At 42.3% G+C, this 14562-nt stretch overlaps 1 protein-coding gene and 1 pseudogene across 1 annotated transcript in view; one reads left to right on the top strand and one right to left on the bottom strand.

Moving 5' to 3' along the window:
* SUCO (SUN domain containing ossification factor) overlaps positions 1 to 11485 on the top strand; it is a 58964-nt gene extending 47479 nt beyond the window's left edge. Inside the window, exons 19-23 of the mRNA XM_025044003.1 lie at positions 1627 to 1756; positions 3212 to 3366; positions 3831 to 3922; positions 8575 to 8630; positions 9482 to 11485. Coding sequence (XP_024899771.1) covers positions 1627 to 1756; positions 3212 to 3366; positions 3831 to 3922; positions 8575 to 8630; positions 9482 to 9925 — 877 coding nt within the window. The 3' untranslated portion in view covers positions 9926 to 11485. The remainder of the gene's footprint in view (positions 1 to 1626; positions 1757 to 3211; positions 3367 to 3830; positions 3923 to 8574; positions 8631 to 9481) is intronic.
* A 1351-nt stretch (positions 11486 to 12836) lies between these two features.
* LOC112476507 lies at positions 12837 to 12955 on the bottom strand (annotated as a pseudogene).
* Positions 12956 to 14562: the final 1607 nt, after the last annotated feature.

The raw sequence follows: 14562 nt of genomic DNA, 5'->3' as shown, positions 1-14562 counted from the left end.
ATGTGTACATATATATTATATATGTGTACATATATATTGTGTGTGTGTGTGTGTGTGTATATATATGTATGTATGTGTGTTTCTAGGCCATTTTTCTGTGCCTTGTATCTATTTGTCTGTCTTTATGCTGATACTGCTCTGTTGTGTTGTAGCTGGAACTCAAATAGCGTGATCCTCCAGCTTTGATCCAAAAAACTGTTTGGATCTTGGTTGGGATTATTTCGAGTTTATATAGATCAATTTAGGAAATTGACATCTTAACAGTATTAAGTCTTCTGACCCATGAACACAGTATTCACTTAATTCTTCATTAACGTTAATACAGTGATTTCTCCTGTATATTTGCTCTTTGCTTTATATGCAATATCTGTGCCTAATATCTCAAAGACTTGTTTAAGTACTTTCAAATAAACTTGTGTATTATTAACACTGTCAGAAGTAAATCTTGATTCGAAGTGTTAACCGATCTATTTAAATGTTTATAACTGTCTAGAATTTATCGGTGTTTTCAAATGTCAGTCAAAAGAAACAGTTTAATGAGTCACGTTCAGCATTTTAAAAAGATGGAGTAGGGTAGAAAGTTCGGTGGATCATAGTGAGGGGAGTAAGTGAAAGTTTTGTTATGGTTTTACGTATCTCCCTACCCCTCCCCCCCGCGCCACACACACACACACACACACACACACACGCACACACACGCACACACACGGTTTTATTGTGGTTTTATATATCTACCTACCTCCCACTCCCACCCCTCCCCCCACACACTAACACACAGTTGTGACTTAAAATTCATTTAAGTCTAAATTTGAAAAACTTGAGTTACATAGCTATTTCATACAGGGTCCTAAGTTAAAAGTGTTTGATTTCCTTGGCTTCTTCCTGCCCTTTTTCTCCTCCCAAAATTCATTAATAAGCTGAATTTTTCAGTACATTCTACTTAATATAGGTTTATAACCGTGAGTATGATGCATAATTCCCTAAAATATGCATCATACTCATGGTTATAAACCTATTATATTTTAGATAAATACGTGTTTGGTGATTATTAAAGTTCTAAAATTCAGAGCTGAGAAGATGGGTGAATTTCTTTCTTTGGCAATAGATTCTAGCATTGACTAGGTAATCACTTGTAAGTTTTTGACTCTGTAATATCTTAAGTTCCAGCCTAATAAGCTATAAAACAGAACTTTTAAAACCTTGGTATGACCCTGCTTTGTATCCGAAAACAGTCTTCAGAATTTTTTCTAAGTGTCTTTATGCCAACTGCTTTGGCTTAAAGACACGTGTTTAACAAAGCGACTCTTGCACATAGCTGGTTATATGGTGGTTTAATACATATGGAGCCCATATTAACTTGAAAAGTAATTGATTAACTTCTGTTAGACAATATTCTACATGGTAGCAGTGAGTGGCAAATGGATTTTCAGGGGAAGGGGGAGGTTTGAACAGTTTGAGATTCTTGAAGTATCTTTTGTTATTTTAAATTTCTACTCAAAGTTTATGATATTCATTCATTAGGAGCTTTTCTTATTAGTATCTCTGCCACCCGAAGAACTTATTAGTTTTTCCAGATTATTTTATTTACAGTTTAGCTTATGTACAGATGAAGCACAAAGAAAAGTAATACTTTTTTCTTCCTTCATCACAGGATCAGCGGCAAACTGAATCCATCCAGTTGTTACAGGCACAGCTGACCAACATGACCCAGCTGGTTTCAAACTTATCCGCAACAGTAGCAGAATTAAAACGTGAGGTAACTGTGACTATTGGAATTGTAAGACACGTAGAGAGAGGTTGTCGGAAAGGCAGGCTTCTTAAGAATAAGTATCTAAGACAAAATTGTCATTTGTTGAAAACTTTTCAGAACACCAGAATGTGACGTTATAAAGTTGTAAAGATCATAATCTTTTGGAAACATGGCTTTCATAGTTTTGGTCTTACCTAAAATACAGTTAGTTATAAAGCCATTCTTTTAGGCCTTTGGCAAACTATCGATAGTTACAAAACGTACTTCATTTTCAGTTCTCAAAGGCTTAAGATGCTTAACAAAGCAAATATTTCATTGATTTAACACATTTTTTTCGAGCAGCCAGTTTATGTGAGGCATGGGCTCTGCAGCCCCAGGTCGGGGCATACAGCGGGGACTAGTCCCTGGCCTCACAGGGCCTCCGGGGGGACAGGGGATACAGCCATGCGCAGGACGGCAGGAGAGAGCACGTAGTGCGTCTGTGCGGAGTGGCGAGGGGAGGGATGGGGTGGCCGCTTTAACCGGAGGGACGTCCAGCTTGTCCACGGACGCGGCGCTAGAACTGGTGCTCAGGAGGAGTTAGCCACACAGAGGCTGGGGTCAGACGGCTGCCTGGCCCAGCGAAGGGCCGGAGGTTGGGAACAGTGTGATGTGTTTGAGGACAGAAAGAAAGCCGGTGTGACTGGAGCAGAGCGGCTGAGAGAAGCGAGTCAGGGTGGTGGCAGGGGCCCGGTCACACAGGCCTTCGGAGGCATTTAGCGCTTGGATTTTATTATAACCGTTGCAAGCCATTGGGAAGTATCGAGTACAGAAGTGACATGGATTGGCTCCCAGACAGCATTACCAGAAAGTCCCCAGTTCCTGCCCTGTGGCGAATTCCTCCCAGGGAACAGTGAGAGCAGGAGCAGGGACAAGGCCAGTTAGGAGGCAGGTGCAGCAGCTTGGGTGAGGTGATGCAGGCTGGGCTGGGCTTGGAGATGCGGAGAACAGCGTGAGGTGGTCGAATCAGGATGTATTCAAGAGGAGGGAAGACAAGCCCCGCTGCCAGGTTGGATGCGTGGTCCCCAGGGTTTGGCTTAAATAACTGGAGGATCGGTGTTTCGGTTTTATAAGGTGGGAAGACTAGGTAAAAGCATGATTTTTTTTCCTGCCCGTAAAGAGATAGTACAGATGGAAGAACAAAGCAAATGAGATAGAACGTTAAAAATTGCTGAAAGGCAGGAATGTGTTCATCGTACAGTTTTTCAAACTTTTTCATAGATTGGTAATTTTCAAACTGGGGAAAAATAAAAAATAAAACGCCTTAGTTAATAGTCCATTTGTAAACATCATGCCCTGCGTTTGTGGTTTTGAAGCCCGTTGAAAAATGTTTAAAATGATTTGTCCTTTGAAACTTAAATCCCACTGTATTTTTTCTGGTGCGATTCTTAAAGCATTATTATCATTCCCTTCTCATCTCAGGTTTCAGATCGACAAAGCTATCTCGTCATATCTTTGGTTCTCTGTGTTGTCTTGGGACTGATGCTGTGTATGCAACGTTGTCGAAACATCTCTCACTTTGATGGAGATGACACTTCAAAACTTCCTAAGAATGATCAGTATCCGAGCCCTAAAAGGTAATGTCGGCATCGTATTTTTCAGCTTTCTTTTTTTTAACTATGATCCTTGTATTTTTGAGAAATTGGAGCAGATAAATTGATACTGAGATCATTTCTTTCCCCATCTTATTCTCTTGAAATCAAAACATTAAAAACATCATCGGAACTAGTGAGATGGTTCTGTGCTGGGAGGCTCTGTAGACTAATAGAGAAAACACTAACAGCGCAAAAAAAACCCTGAAATGTTTTGCTAGTGAAAGATGCTTGAATGTGGAATTCAAAGGGAGAGGAAATAGGTATTTTAATATTGTACTTTTTAGAGAATGATCCTTCAGTGTTTTTTTGCATCTATTAGCAAGCACTGGAGTGTTACCTTAGAGATGAGTCCCTTGTGGCGTGAGTCCCCATGTAGCCCCCACTACAGAGTAAATTACATGTAGTTTACTCATTGTACCCAGTGATGATGTTTCTTAATGTCTTAGGTGTTTCTCTTCCTATGATGATATGAATTTGAAAAGGAGAACTTCCTTCCCACTCATCAGGTCCAAGTCTCTACAGTTAACTGGTAAAGAAGGTAAATTTCTGTGCCTTTGCAGTCTGTTTATAGAAATCGAAGCCAGCTTGCTTGTGGCATCTGTATAATGTCCATGTTGTGTTCAGGACCATCTGCAGCAAACAGCGGGTATAAGTAACCTTTGTGTCTGTGCTACGCCGAAGCCACCTTATTATTTTCACACTTTATTTCTGTCTTTGTTCCTAAAAGCCCAGAGGGCGGGGAGGGGGCCAGTTTAATTAGCTGTTGGTAGCTGTGTTTGCACGCGCCCCTGTTTAGAAGTATTTCTTTTTAGAAAGGGATGTTTGAGAAAGTTCAGCAGATATGGAAAACCTGAATGTGCTCCCATAGCATCCTGTGCTTATCTGCTTCCTCTTCCTGTACAGGTAGGATTCGTTTTGTCTCTAGTTTAGGACTACAAGGCATTTCTGGAAAAAAAATCTACTCTTTCTCTTTTTTATGGCCCAGAGTCTATAACGGCATTCTGTTGTCTAACACTCAGTGGAAATACTTAAATTTAAATGAATGGATGTGTACTGAGTGGACGTTTTCCTACATCAAACTTTTCTATGTGGCACTTTAAATAGTGTGTATTAAGAGACTTATCCTCATAGCAGTATTAAAATAACCAAGCTAATAACATATGTCAGTTAGGAGCGCTTTCCTAATCATTGGCATCTCTCTCCTTTAGGATTTAGTAACTGACAAGCATGCTTCAGTTGATTAAATCATTCAAGTAATCATTCCTGAGCTTTACTGGTTTGCTGTTACCACAAAAGTTTACAGACTTAACACCCATCTTGCGTATGTTTGCTTAGGACTAGTAAATCGCTTCCTCCTTCCTGCTTTTTTCTTCTTTTGGCTAGTATATCTTTTTATAACTGAAATTTTTAATCGAAACATCTCCAGAACTTTTTCACTTCGTAAATCTGAAACTGTATGTCCATTAAACAGCTTTTCTCGCTAATCGCTCGGTCCAGGACTTCTGTACTGTATTAGGTAGAAGCTGCCTTGTTCCTGGTCCTAGAGGAAAGGCTTGTCATCTTGCACCATTGAGTGTTGTGTTAGACGTGGGCTTTTCACGAGTGACCTTTAATATGTTGCAGTAGTTTCCTTCTGTTCCTAGTTTGAGTGTTTCTATCATGAAAGGGTGTCGATGCTTGTCAGATGCTTTTTTCTGCATCACTTGAGATAATCATGTGGTTTTTGTCCTTTATTCTGTTATTGTGGTATGTTACTTACATTGGTTGGTTTTCATATGTTGAACAGTCCTTGTATTTTAGGAATAAATCTCACTTGGTCATGGTGTATAATTCTTTTAATGTGCTATCGAATTCATTTTGCTAGTATTTTGTGAGGATTTTTCTTTCTGTATTCATCAGGGATATTGGTCCATAGTGTTCTTTTCTTGTAGTGCCTTTGGCTCTGGTATCACGGTGATGGCGGCCTCCTAGAATGAGCTTGGAAGTGTTTCCTCCTTTTCAAATTTTTGGAAACGTTTCAGGAGGATTAGTGTTAATTCTTTCTTAAATGTTTGGTGGAATTCTCTGGTGAAGCCATCTGGTCCTGAGCTCTTGTTTGTTGAGAGGTTTTCGATTACTGACTCAGTCTCCTTCCTTGTTGCCGATCAGTCTGTGTGACTCGGTCTTGGTCGGTGTGCGTTTCTAGGAATTCGTCCAGCGCTTGGTTTCCAGTCTGTTGGAGTGCAGTTGTTCGCAGTAGCCTCTAATCATCTTTTTTATTTCTGTGGCATTTGTTGTAATGTCCCATGTCTTATTTTTATATAAGGCTTAGTGCTTTGTACAAAGTTGATATATAATAATACGAAATTGGCAAATTAAACAATTCCTTGCCTTATTAAGCATTTGAAGTTGTGTGTTTATACTTTGATTTGCACTTCTGTCACTTGTGTTGGCTGGCCAGATGGACCAAATTTGTTTTGACTATTGTGACACATTTTATTGTGAAATTTATAAAAAGTTCATAAAACTAAAATATACAACTTGTCACGTAGTTATGAAGTGAACACCTCTGTCACTAAAACCCAGATCAAGAAGTAGAGCAAGGCCAGCACGCTTGATGTTGGTCTTCTGGAGGTGTACCTACCTTGACTTTTGAAATAATCATATTTTTATTTTCTTAATGGTTTTTCCATCAATGTGGATTCCTTAACAATATAATTTAAATTTTGCCTGGTTTAGAGCGTTCGATAAATGGAATTATACTATGTGTACTCTCGTCTGTCTTCTTTCCTTCAGCATTCTGTTTGTAAGATTCACGTATGTGATTCATTCCCTTTTCAATATTACACAGTATTTTAGTAACTGCCTAAATCACAAGTATGTATCCATTCTGCTGTTGCTTACAGTTTAGGGCTATTGCAAATAATGCTGCTGTAAACATTCCTTTTTTGTACACTGCAACATAGTTGCATGATTTTCTCTAGGAATATTGCCTAGATGTAAAATTGCTGGGTTGTAGGGTACGCTTATATTTCACACTATGATAATAAATATCTCCACAGTGGCTATGTCCGTTGATGCTTCCATCAGCACGGTGAGAATTCCCATTAGTCTACATTCTTTCCAATAAACGCTTAGAGTGGTCAAGTTTCAGTGCTAACCTCATGGCAGTTGTAATTTTATTTACTCGATTACTGATGAGGCTGAGCATCTTCACTCTGCCTTTTAGTCATTTATAGGTTAGTTTGGGGTTTTTTTTTGTGAATACAGGCACATCTCTTTTTTACTCCAGTTTAAATTTGTTGGGCTCTTTGACTGTCTGAATTGGTATCTTATCATACTGGAAAAGTCTTAGCTATTATTTTTTTCCCCAAAATATTACCTCTGCCTCATGATCGTTTAGAATCTCTGTTTAATTGTGTTAGTCCTTCTCCCTGTATCCACTTTGTCTCCTGATACTCTCGTTTCACACCCTTTTGCTTCCCTGTGCTGTATTTCGGGTAATTTCTTCTGTTTTCCAGGCCTCACATTCTCTAGCTATCTATAGTCTGCTATTAAATTTATCCATTGAATTTTTAATTTCACTTACTATGTTTTCCCTTTCCGGGAATTCTTTTAGTATTTTTCTTAAGCATTTTCTATTTCCCACAGATATTTTCAAGCTTGTTTTTCTTTAAATATAGTAAGTATAACTGTCTTTATAGTCTTTCATGATAATTCTGATATCTTAAATTCTTTTGAATCTGTTCGTTGTCTCTGCAGACTCTTGCTCAACGTGTTGTGTATCTTTGTGTGCTAGTCTTTCTCTTTGAGAATTATTTGTAGGGGCAATTCGAGGGCTAGAATATAGGTCTTTATTCCAGAGAGAATTTGTTTGCTTTACATTCGAGAATACTTTACAGCCATGACTTGAGGTTGTTGGACCATCAGGTGATGGGAATTTGGCCTGTAATTCCCTGCCCGGGCGTCCCCACTTACTGTGGAGACGGGGAGGGTGTCTTAGAAACTGCTTTGGGTGGCCCCCGAGGTTCAACTTCTAACGGGTCCCATCTTGACGCCTTCAGAACTAAGGTTCGCAGGCTTCTTGCATTGACAAGCCCTGTCAGGACCAAGGAGGCTTTGTGTCCACTGACTGTTCAGATTCCTACTTCCCTCCAGGCCTTCAGCTCTGGCCTGGGGGCTACTTCGTGTTTAGTTGCTTTCATTGGAGAGGTTGATCTGCATAATGCCGGCCATTCCAAAAGCAGACATCTTGTTTTTATAAAAAGCAATTTGAGTGAGATTAGTCATCTGATAGAAATGACTATTCGGAGGAATGTTTGAATATTTTTATGTATTTGATGACTTTTTCAGTAAGTTTCTAGGACATGATGTAAAAATGTTGAATCATGCCACTGGTAGATTTGTGTCTGAAGTTTTATAGTGAATTTGCTGCTTGTAAACCTCTGCCTCATGCCATGAATCACTCACTCTTTAATTGTTTGACGAGGACTAAAGTCTCACAGTCCCTCTTTTATATGTTTGTTTACCTTGTCAGCGTGGAGGTGGGGGGCGTAGGGCTGTCTTGAATGTGTTAAATGAAATTTTAGAAACCAAAAACTAATATTTCTAATTTACTCACCGTGCCAGAGTGTTTTATTCATGATCGCTTGGTCATTTACATTGCATGTTCCAGCTGTTTTTAGGTTTTGGATTTCATCATTTTGATCATAGTAAATGATAATAATAAGCAATTAGGAAAACACTTCTTAGGCCTATGTGTGTGTGTTCCTCTGACTTTCACATGCTCACAGCCGCTCGTTGCACGTTAGCCCACGTTTGTGCCACAGGGTCGAGTTCAGTCTCGTAGGGAGAAATCCAGATGATCTGGGGTTTGGTGTGAGCTTTCTGGGTAATGTCATTTTCCTCATCAGGTTAGAGGGCAGGACTGGGCCCACAGAGGGTCCGTACTGTGTTGGCCGATAGCCAGCTGTTATGTAAAATGTAAGGAAGTTGTTGGGAGGTGACCAGTGAAGGCCAGCGTGAGAAGGGCGCCGTCCCCCGCCTTGCCGCCTGGGCTTCCTAATTTACGGTGCACACGTACGTGGGCAGCCTGCTATGCATCTGTATTTATCGGTTCTATTAAGAAAAGTCTCTAAGCGATAATGTTTTTGTAGCGTTTAATCATGGCATAATCTCCTTTACATCTGTTTTTTTTTTTCTTACTTATAGTAGACCCAAATGCTTTGTACATTGTAGAACCCCTCAAGTTCTCTCCAGAAAAAAAGGTAATATTTTGTTTGTTTTCAAGTGCATCGGTGTGTTATGTGGTAGTAGATGAAGAAATAGGTTGAAAGCTTTGCTTTTTCAGTAGCCCTCACATTCCTGTTTCTTTGGTACTGATGTAAAAAAGTGTTTAGAGTCAGCAAACGGATCCATAAGCCATATCCGGCCTGTGGCCTGTGTCGTATGAGCTCGGAGCCATTTTCAAAGGGTTGTAAAATAAAAAAGATTGTGCCAGAGACGTAACATGTGACCTGCAAAGCCTCAAGTAGTTGCTGTGGCCCTTCAGGCAAAGCCGGCTGGCCCCTGGCTGGTACTCGTTAGGCGTCGGGCGCCAGGCACATCCAGCGCAGGGCGGGCACTCGCCCGTGCGCCTCACGGCGCGGTCCACTGTGCTCATCTCGACTAGAGGCGATTGTCTGCAGGTGAAAGAACGTGGGCTTTAGAGCCTCGTGGCCTATGATTCAGTCCCAGCCTGGCCACTTCCTGTGTCGTGACTTGAGCAAGGACCCAAATGTCAGGGCCGAAACCCTCACCTTTCAGGGTTAGTAAGTTATACACGAAAGCAGCTCGTGTAGCATCTGGCACATGCTAGACATTCAGATGTCAGTCACCACGCCCTGAATCTGGGTTCAGAGGTGGCAGGGGGGAGATTCAATTGGTATTCACTGAATAAGAAGGGGGTGATGGTATCTCCACAGAACACAGCAGTGTGCTGTGCCGTCCATGACACTGTCTTACTTTTCACCAGGAGGTGGCACTTTCCTCCATGAGCTCAGCTCTGCATGTTCATTCAGGTGACTGTTAACTATCCTTCAGGTCTAATTCCTGCCCCTTGTTTTTACTCACGCTACAGAAGAAACGCTGCAAGTACAAAACAGAAAAGATCGAGACCATAAAGCCGGCAGAGCCACCGCACCCTGTGGCCAACGGAGACATAAAAGGAAGGAAGCCCTTCACGAACCAGAGAGACTTTTCTCACATGGGAGGGGTTTATCACTCTTCTCACAAGGGCCCCCCGTCTGAGGGAAGCTCGGAAACGTCGTCACAGTCGGAAGAGTCTTATTTTTGTGGCATTTCAGCTTGCACGAGTCTGTGCAATGGACAGTCCCAAAAGACAAAGACTGAGAAGAGGGCTTTAAAACGGAGGCGCTCCAAAGTCCAAGACCAAGGGAAGTTGCTAAAAACCCTGATACAGACTAAGTCGGGGTCGTTGCCGAGCCTGCACGACATCATCAGGGGGAACAAGGAGATCACCGTGGGAACGTTTGGTGTCACAGCGGTCTCGGGACGGATCTAGAATCAGTCGGACTTTTCATACTGGAGACTTTTTGTCGTTGTTCTCTGGAGAACAGTCTGTGGTATTTGAAGGGTTCGGGGGAGGGAGAAAATATTAATGGGAAAAGTATTCAGAAATTATGGTTTCGGCCTTTTTACGAAGCAGGTGGGGCTGCGTTCGTCTTGGTTAATGAGCTGCGGCTGCGCACGGCCGGCCACTCCCACAGGGACAGCGGCAGACCTTTTATAAGATGTGTTTTTCACAGATCAATTGCTGGGCCAAAATAATTTGGACGCCCGGTTCCTGGGGTGGGATAGGGATGGGAGCCTAAACCTCTTCCTTTAGCTTTGTCCCTATTTCTTGCACCTTCCCATATTTATGTGCCTTTTGTCTATTTATAATGCCACTGGAAGAGGAGCGGGAACTTTCTCTGTCATTCGATTTCTTTTATAACTTCGTTAGTTTTTCGAAGCTACAAACACTACAAGGCTTTAAGGTGATCTGCGCCTGGAGTTCGGCGATGTGGGTCAGACAGTGTAGAGATCCCGAAGACTTGCCAGCCAGACCTCTGCTCAGCGAACTCACTGGAAACGCGCACTTGCTGGAATTTTACAGTCTGTTCTTTTAGGTAGAAGGTGATACTGTTAATAGGATTTTCATTTAACTTATTCACACTAAATTTTTTTTTTTTAGTTACTAACTCAATGAGGAAAACAAAACTACAAGATCTTTTCTTACAGATGACTAGTATTTGCGAAATAAATTTTTTTACAAATTCACCTTTTCAACACATTTAACCACTTGTAAAGGTTTTCTTTGGCTACATTACATTTTAAACATTCACAATAAGCACTATTCCTCCAGACTTTCTATTACTGCAATTAGAAAATGTGAAGGTTTGTCAAATGAGTCCAGGCCTCGCGTGCTGTGATCACGTCCTGTGGACACGTGCGCAGAACCAGCTAGTGAGTTCGTGGAGCCTTGTCGAGTTGGTCAGGTCCGAAGGGATTGGCAGCCCTGATGTTCCCTTTGAATTGGCTACCGACGTGCAGAGGTTTTCACGTGTGACGTCACTGTGTCTGCTGCATTTTGTCCTTCTTTTCCTTTGAGTAAAATAATTTCTTGGTATGTGTTTGTACAGTAATGAGTGAACGTGGAAAGTTTCTTTTTGGAAGAGAGAGAATTGACCGTTTTGTGTTGTAAGACTTAACTTATAACTTATTGAGCACTTTTAGTAATAACTATTTTTAAACTTGTCGGATACCTTTCTGGGGGTATTGTTTGTAATGTGACTTATTTAAAGCCTTTTTTGTTTGTTTAAGTTGCTGCTTTAGGTTAACATTATGTTTTAGGTGACTCAATTTTTTTTCCAGTCTGTACAATTAGCCATTCAGAGCACAAGGGCCTGATTGTATAGCAACCCAGAGAACAGAGGTCCAGGCGAGAGCAGGCGGGCGGGAGTCACAGCCGTGTGGCGCGTCCAGCCTTGTGGGAAGATGACTTTCAGTGTGTGACTACGGAGCTGTAGTGCCATTAGAAACTGTGAATTTCCAAATAAATCTGAACACTTGTCTTTATTAACTGCCGGCTCTTCTGTTCTTTGAAGGAGAACTTACAAGTTTGTTTTTCTGAACATAGATTCACGTTTTTGCCACTTTAAAAACTAACTTTAGCAGCATCACATGACATAATTGATCACATTTCAGCCGCCCACAAGCCGATTGAACTTTCACGTAAGTGTGAACTCTCGCGAGGAGTAGATTCGTGCGGGGAGAAGCGGAGCCGCGTCTGTACAGAAAAGGCTTTCAGTGTCCTTGCCACTTCGCCCCATTTTACTTCTTCTGATGTTAAGTAAAAAGCTCTCAAACCGACGAACGAAGAGGAAACCGAGGGAGCAGCGAGACCAGAGGTACAAAGTAAAACGGTTCTAATTGGATTTTTAAAAATACTGAGTTACACATGCATGACATTTGAAGAATTAAATAGTTTCATAAGGCGTATACAGGAAAACATACCCCCGACCCCCACCCTCACCACCAAGGCCTCCCCGCTTCCCACCAGCAGCTGCGCTCAGCTCCGTGTTTCCAGTTATTGTGCTTATGTTGCCACCTACGGATTTTCCAGTTTTCGATGCCTCCCCAGTTTGAATATATAGACTTGGCATGAAAATGAAACAGATAAACTTGCATTTGTTAACCTACCTGGACACGTCTGTTTAACATCTCAGTATATTGACACGTCCATTTAGAAATTCTGCCTTTTTTAAACTTTACGTTTCATAGAATAAAATTAGTAAAAACCTCACGCTTCCCCTTCTTACTCTGAAAATTTTCAAATCCATAGAGAAGTCAACTATCCACACACCTCTACTCCCATTCCACAGGTAACATTTTTGGTTTTCTTTCACACACAATACACATTTTGGGGGCCGGGCCATTTGAAAGTTAGTTGGGACGTCATGGCCTCATCCCTAAATACCGAAGCACGTGTTTTCCAAGAACCAGGACATTGCCTGACCTGACCACAGTGCTGGCGTCAACACCCAGCTTGACAGCTACTTGCTCCCCTTAAACTCGCCCCCCGCTCATACTTCCTCGACGTGCTTGCTGGGCAAAAGCACAGCCTGGTTAAGCCCCACCGTGCATCTACTCACTGCGCACCGGCCCCCGTCCACGGCAGGTCGGGTGGACTCACCGGGACCGACCTCACTTCACGGTGTTCGATCTCGAACAGGCCCTCAGTGCAGCTGGTAGTCAGTATATTTTCCTCATCCATTTCTTGATTTTCTTGAACTGTTTAAACTTTTGCCTCAAAATGCCATCTCGCACGTCTTTCCTCTTAGCTGATGGCCTTTTTATTTTACAGAGAATATCGAAAAGTAATCAGACTCTCATAAGCTTCCACCTACCCTCTTGATTTTTTTTTTTTTTAACGCCTACAACATTTGGTATTTCTAGGTGGTCTCCCATCCAAGTACTAATCAGGCCTGACCCTGCTTAGCTTCTGAGATCAGACGAGATCGGGCACGTTCGGGGTGGTATGGCCACAGACCCTTCTCAACCTTAAGACAATAACACTTGGAACACAGTCTCGAAGGGTAATGCAAAAGGGGAAGAGAACGTGGAGAAGGCACACTCGCTCTTAACTGCCTCGGAACGACACACTATTTACACTGCAGTTCCAATGTGAGGTTAATGACAGTGTCCCAACCCAACTGCAGGGGAAGCTGGGAAATAAAGTTCTACGTGCCCGGGGCAAGGACGGAGTGTGTGAACATGTCGTTGTATCTACCAACGATTCTTTGAAATTTCTCCTGTCACACATCTGTCTATCCTGGCCTCTGACTTCTGTGTAGACATCAAGGTCTCGTTCACAATTTTCTGAAGCATTGTTTCGGTCATAATTCTCCAAGACAATTTTGTGTCTGCGTCTTCATAATGCTTTTTCTTTCCCTTTCTCTGCAGAGAATAAGAGATACCCTCTTGACGCATTCTCGTAAGAATATACGTTCAGAATCAGCACTTCTAACAGATGAGATGTTACATTGCTTTAGGCCCTTCTTATCTGTTAAAGTTGTGAATCAATCATCTTTTTAAGGTTATTGTTTGGCTTAGCTCTTAGGCCTGGATTCTTGCCCCAATATCATACCTAGTGTTCACCTTTGAACTAGTATCTTCTCTCATCACATTTCCTAAGTTAGCTGGTTCCGCTGAACCAGGGGAGTCCATGAGTGTTGATCCCATTATGCACTTCTAGTAGGATTTCTCTGCGTGGGCTTGTCCCTACTGTCCTAGTCTGGACTGAGCCTCCCAGAATGCAGTCATACATCATCAACTTTGTGTCCTTCTGCCTCACGTCCAGCTCCTTTCTGGGTGGAGCTTTGTCTAGTGGGTGTAGGAAGAATACTTGCAGCATGTAGTTACCAGATAAAAATATGTGAGTCCTTTTCAAAGGTGTTTTCAATGAGGTGAAGAAAATATCTTATGAACACTGTTGACTGGGCACGGACCGCCACAGCCCTTAACCCTGAGGGGGTCCGCGCAGTCCCAACTCTAAGAACCAGGCAGCAGTGAAGAGAGGTGAAGTGCTAACATCAGTGGTAACGAAGTCTGCCCCCACCCCCCGGCCCAGGAGCAGGCAATCAGAATTCTTATTTATTGGGGTTAATGGAACTTTAAAAGAGGAAGTACAAAAATGACTCAAAATCCCCACATGAAAAAGAATATTGACTTGAGGGAGCAAGAGATGCGAATGAACATCACATCAAAGAGGTTCTTCTTAAAAAATAACGAGCACAGCAGAGAACAGAAATAGCGGCTCTCCTTTCCCCCGCCGAGTCTCTGGTCCCCCCGCCGTAACCCCGGAACGCCCTGCACACGTGTCGCGGGAGCCCACTGGGCCTGATGAGCTCCAGTGGGTGTCCTCGTCCCAGAGCAATGATGCTATCAAGTTATCTGAAATACTCACCCCAGGGCCAGCCACCTGCCTACCCCAGGCCGGCTCTGGCACATGGCCGGTGGCCTGGTCATAGTTACATCAAATAAATAAAACGGCATTTTCGAATGTTTATTTTTTTCACTGTAGTGCAGATCAATTGAGAGCCACCTCTGCTGGCCGTTTGTAAAGATCAGTGAGCCTCTGTGTTAGCAGGAGTGAGA

Source organism: Pteropus alecto, unplaced genomic scaffold (assembly GCF_000325575.1).
Source record: "Pteropus alecto unplaced genomic scaffold, ASM32557v1 scaffold101, whole genome shotgun sequence".
Classification (NCBI taxonomy): Eukaryota; Metazoa; Chordata; class Mammalia; order Chiroptera; family Pteropodidae; genus Pteropus; species Pteropus alecto.
The sequence above is the reverse complement of the archived record's forward strand: the minus strand, read 5'-3'. Positions and strand labels throughout refer to the sequence as shown.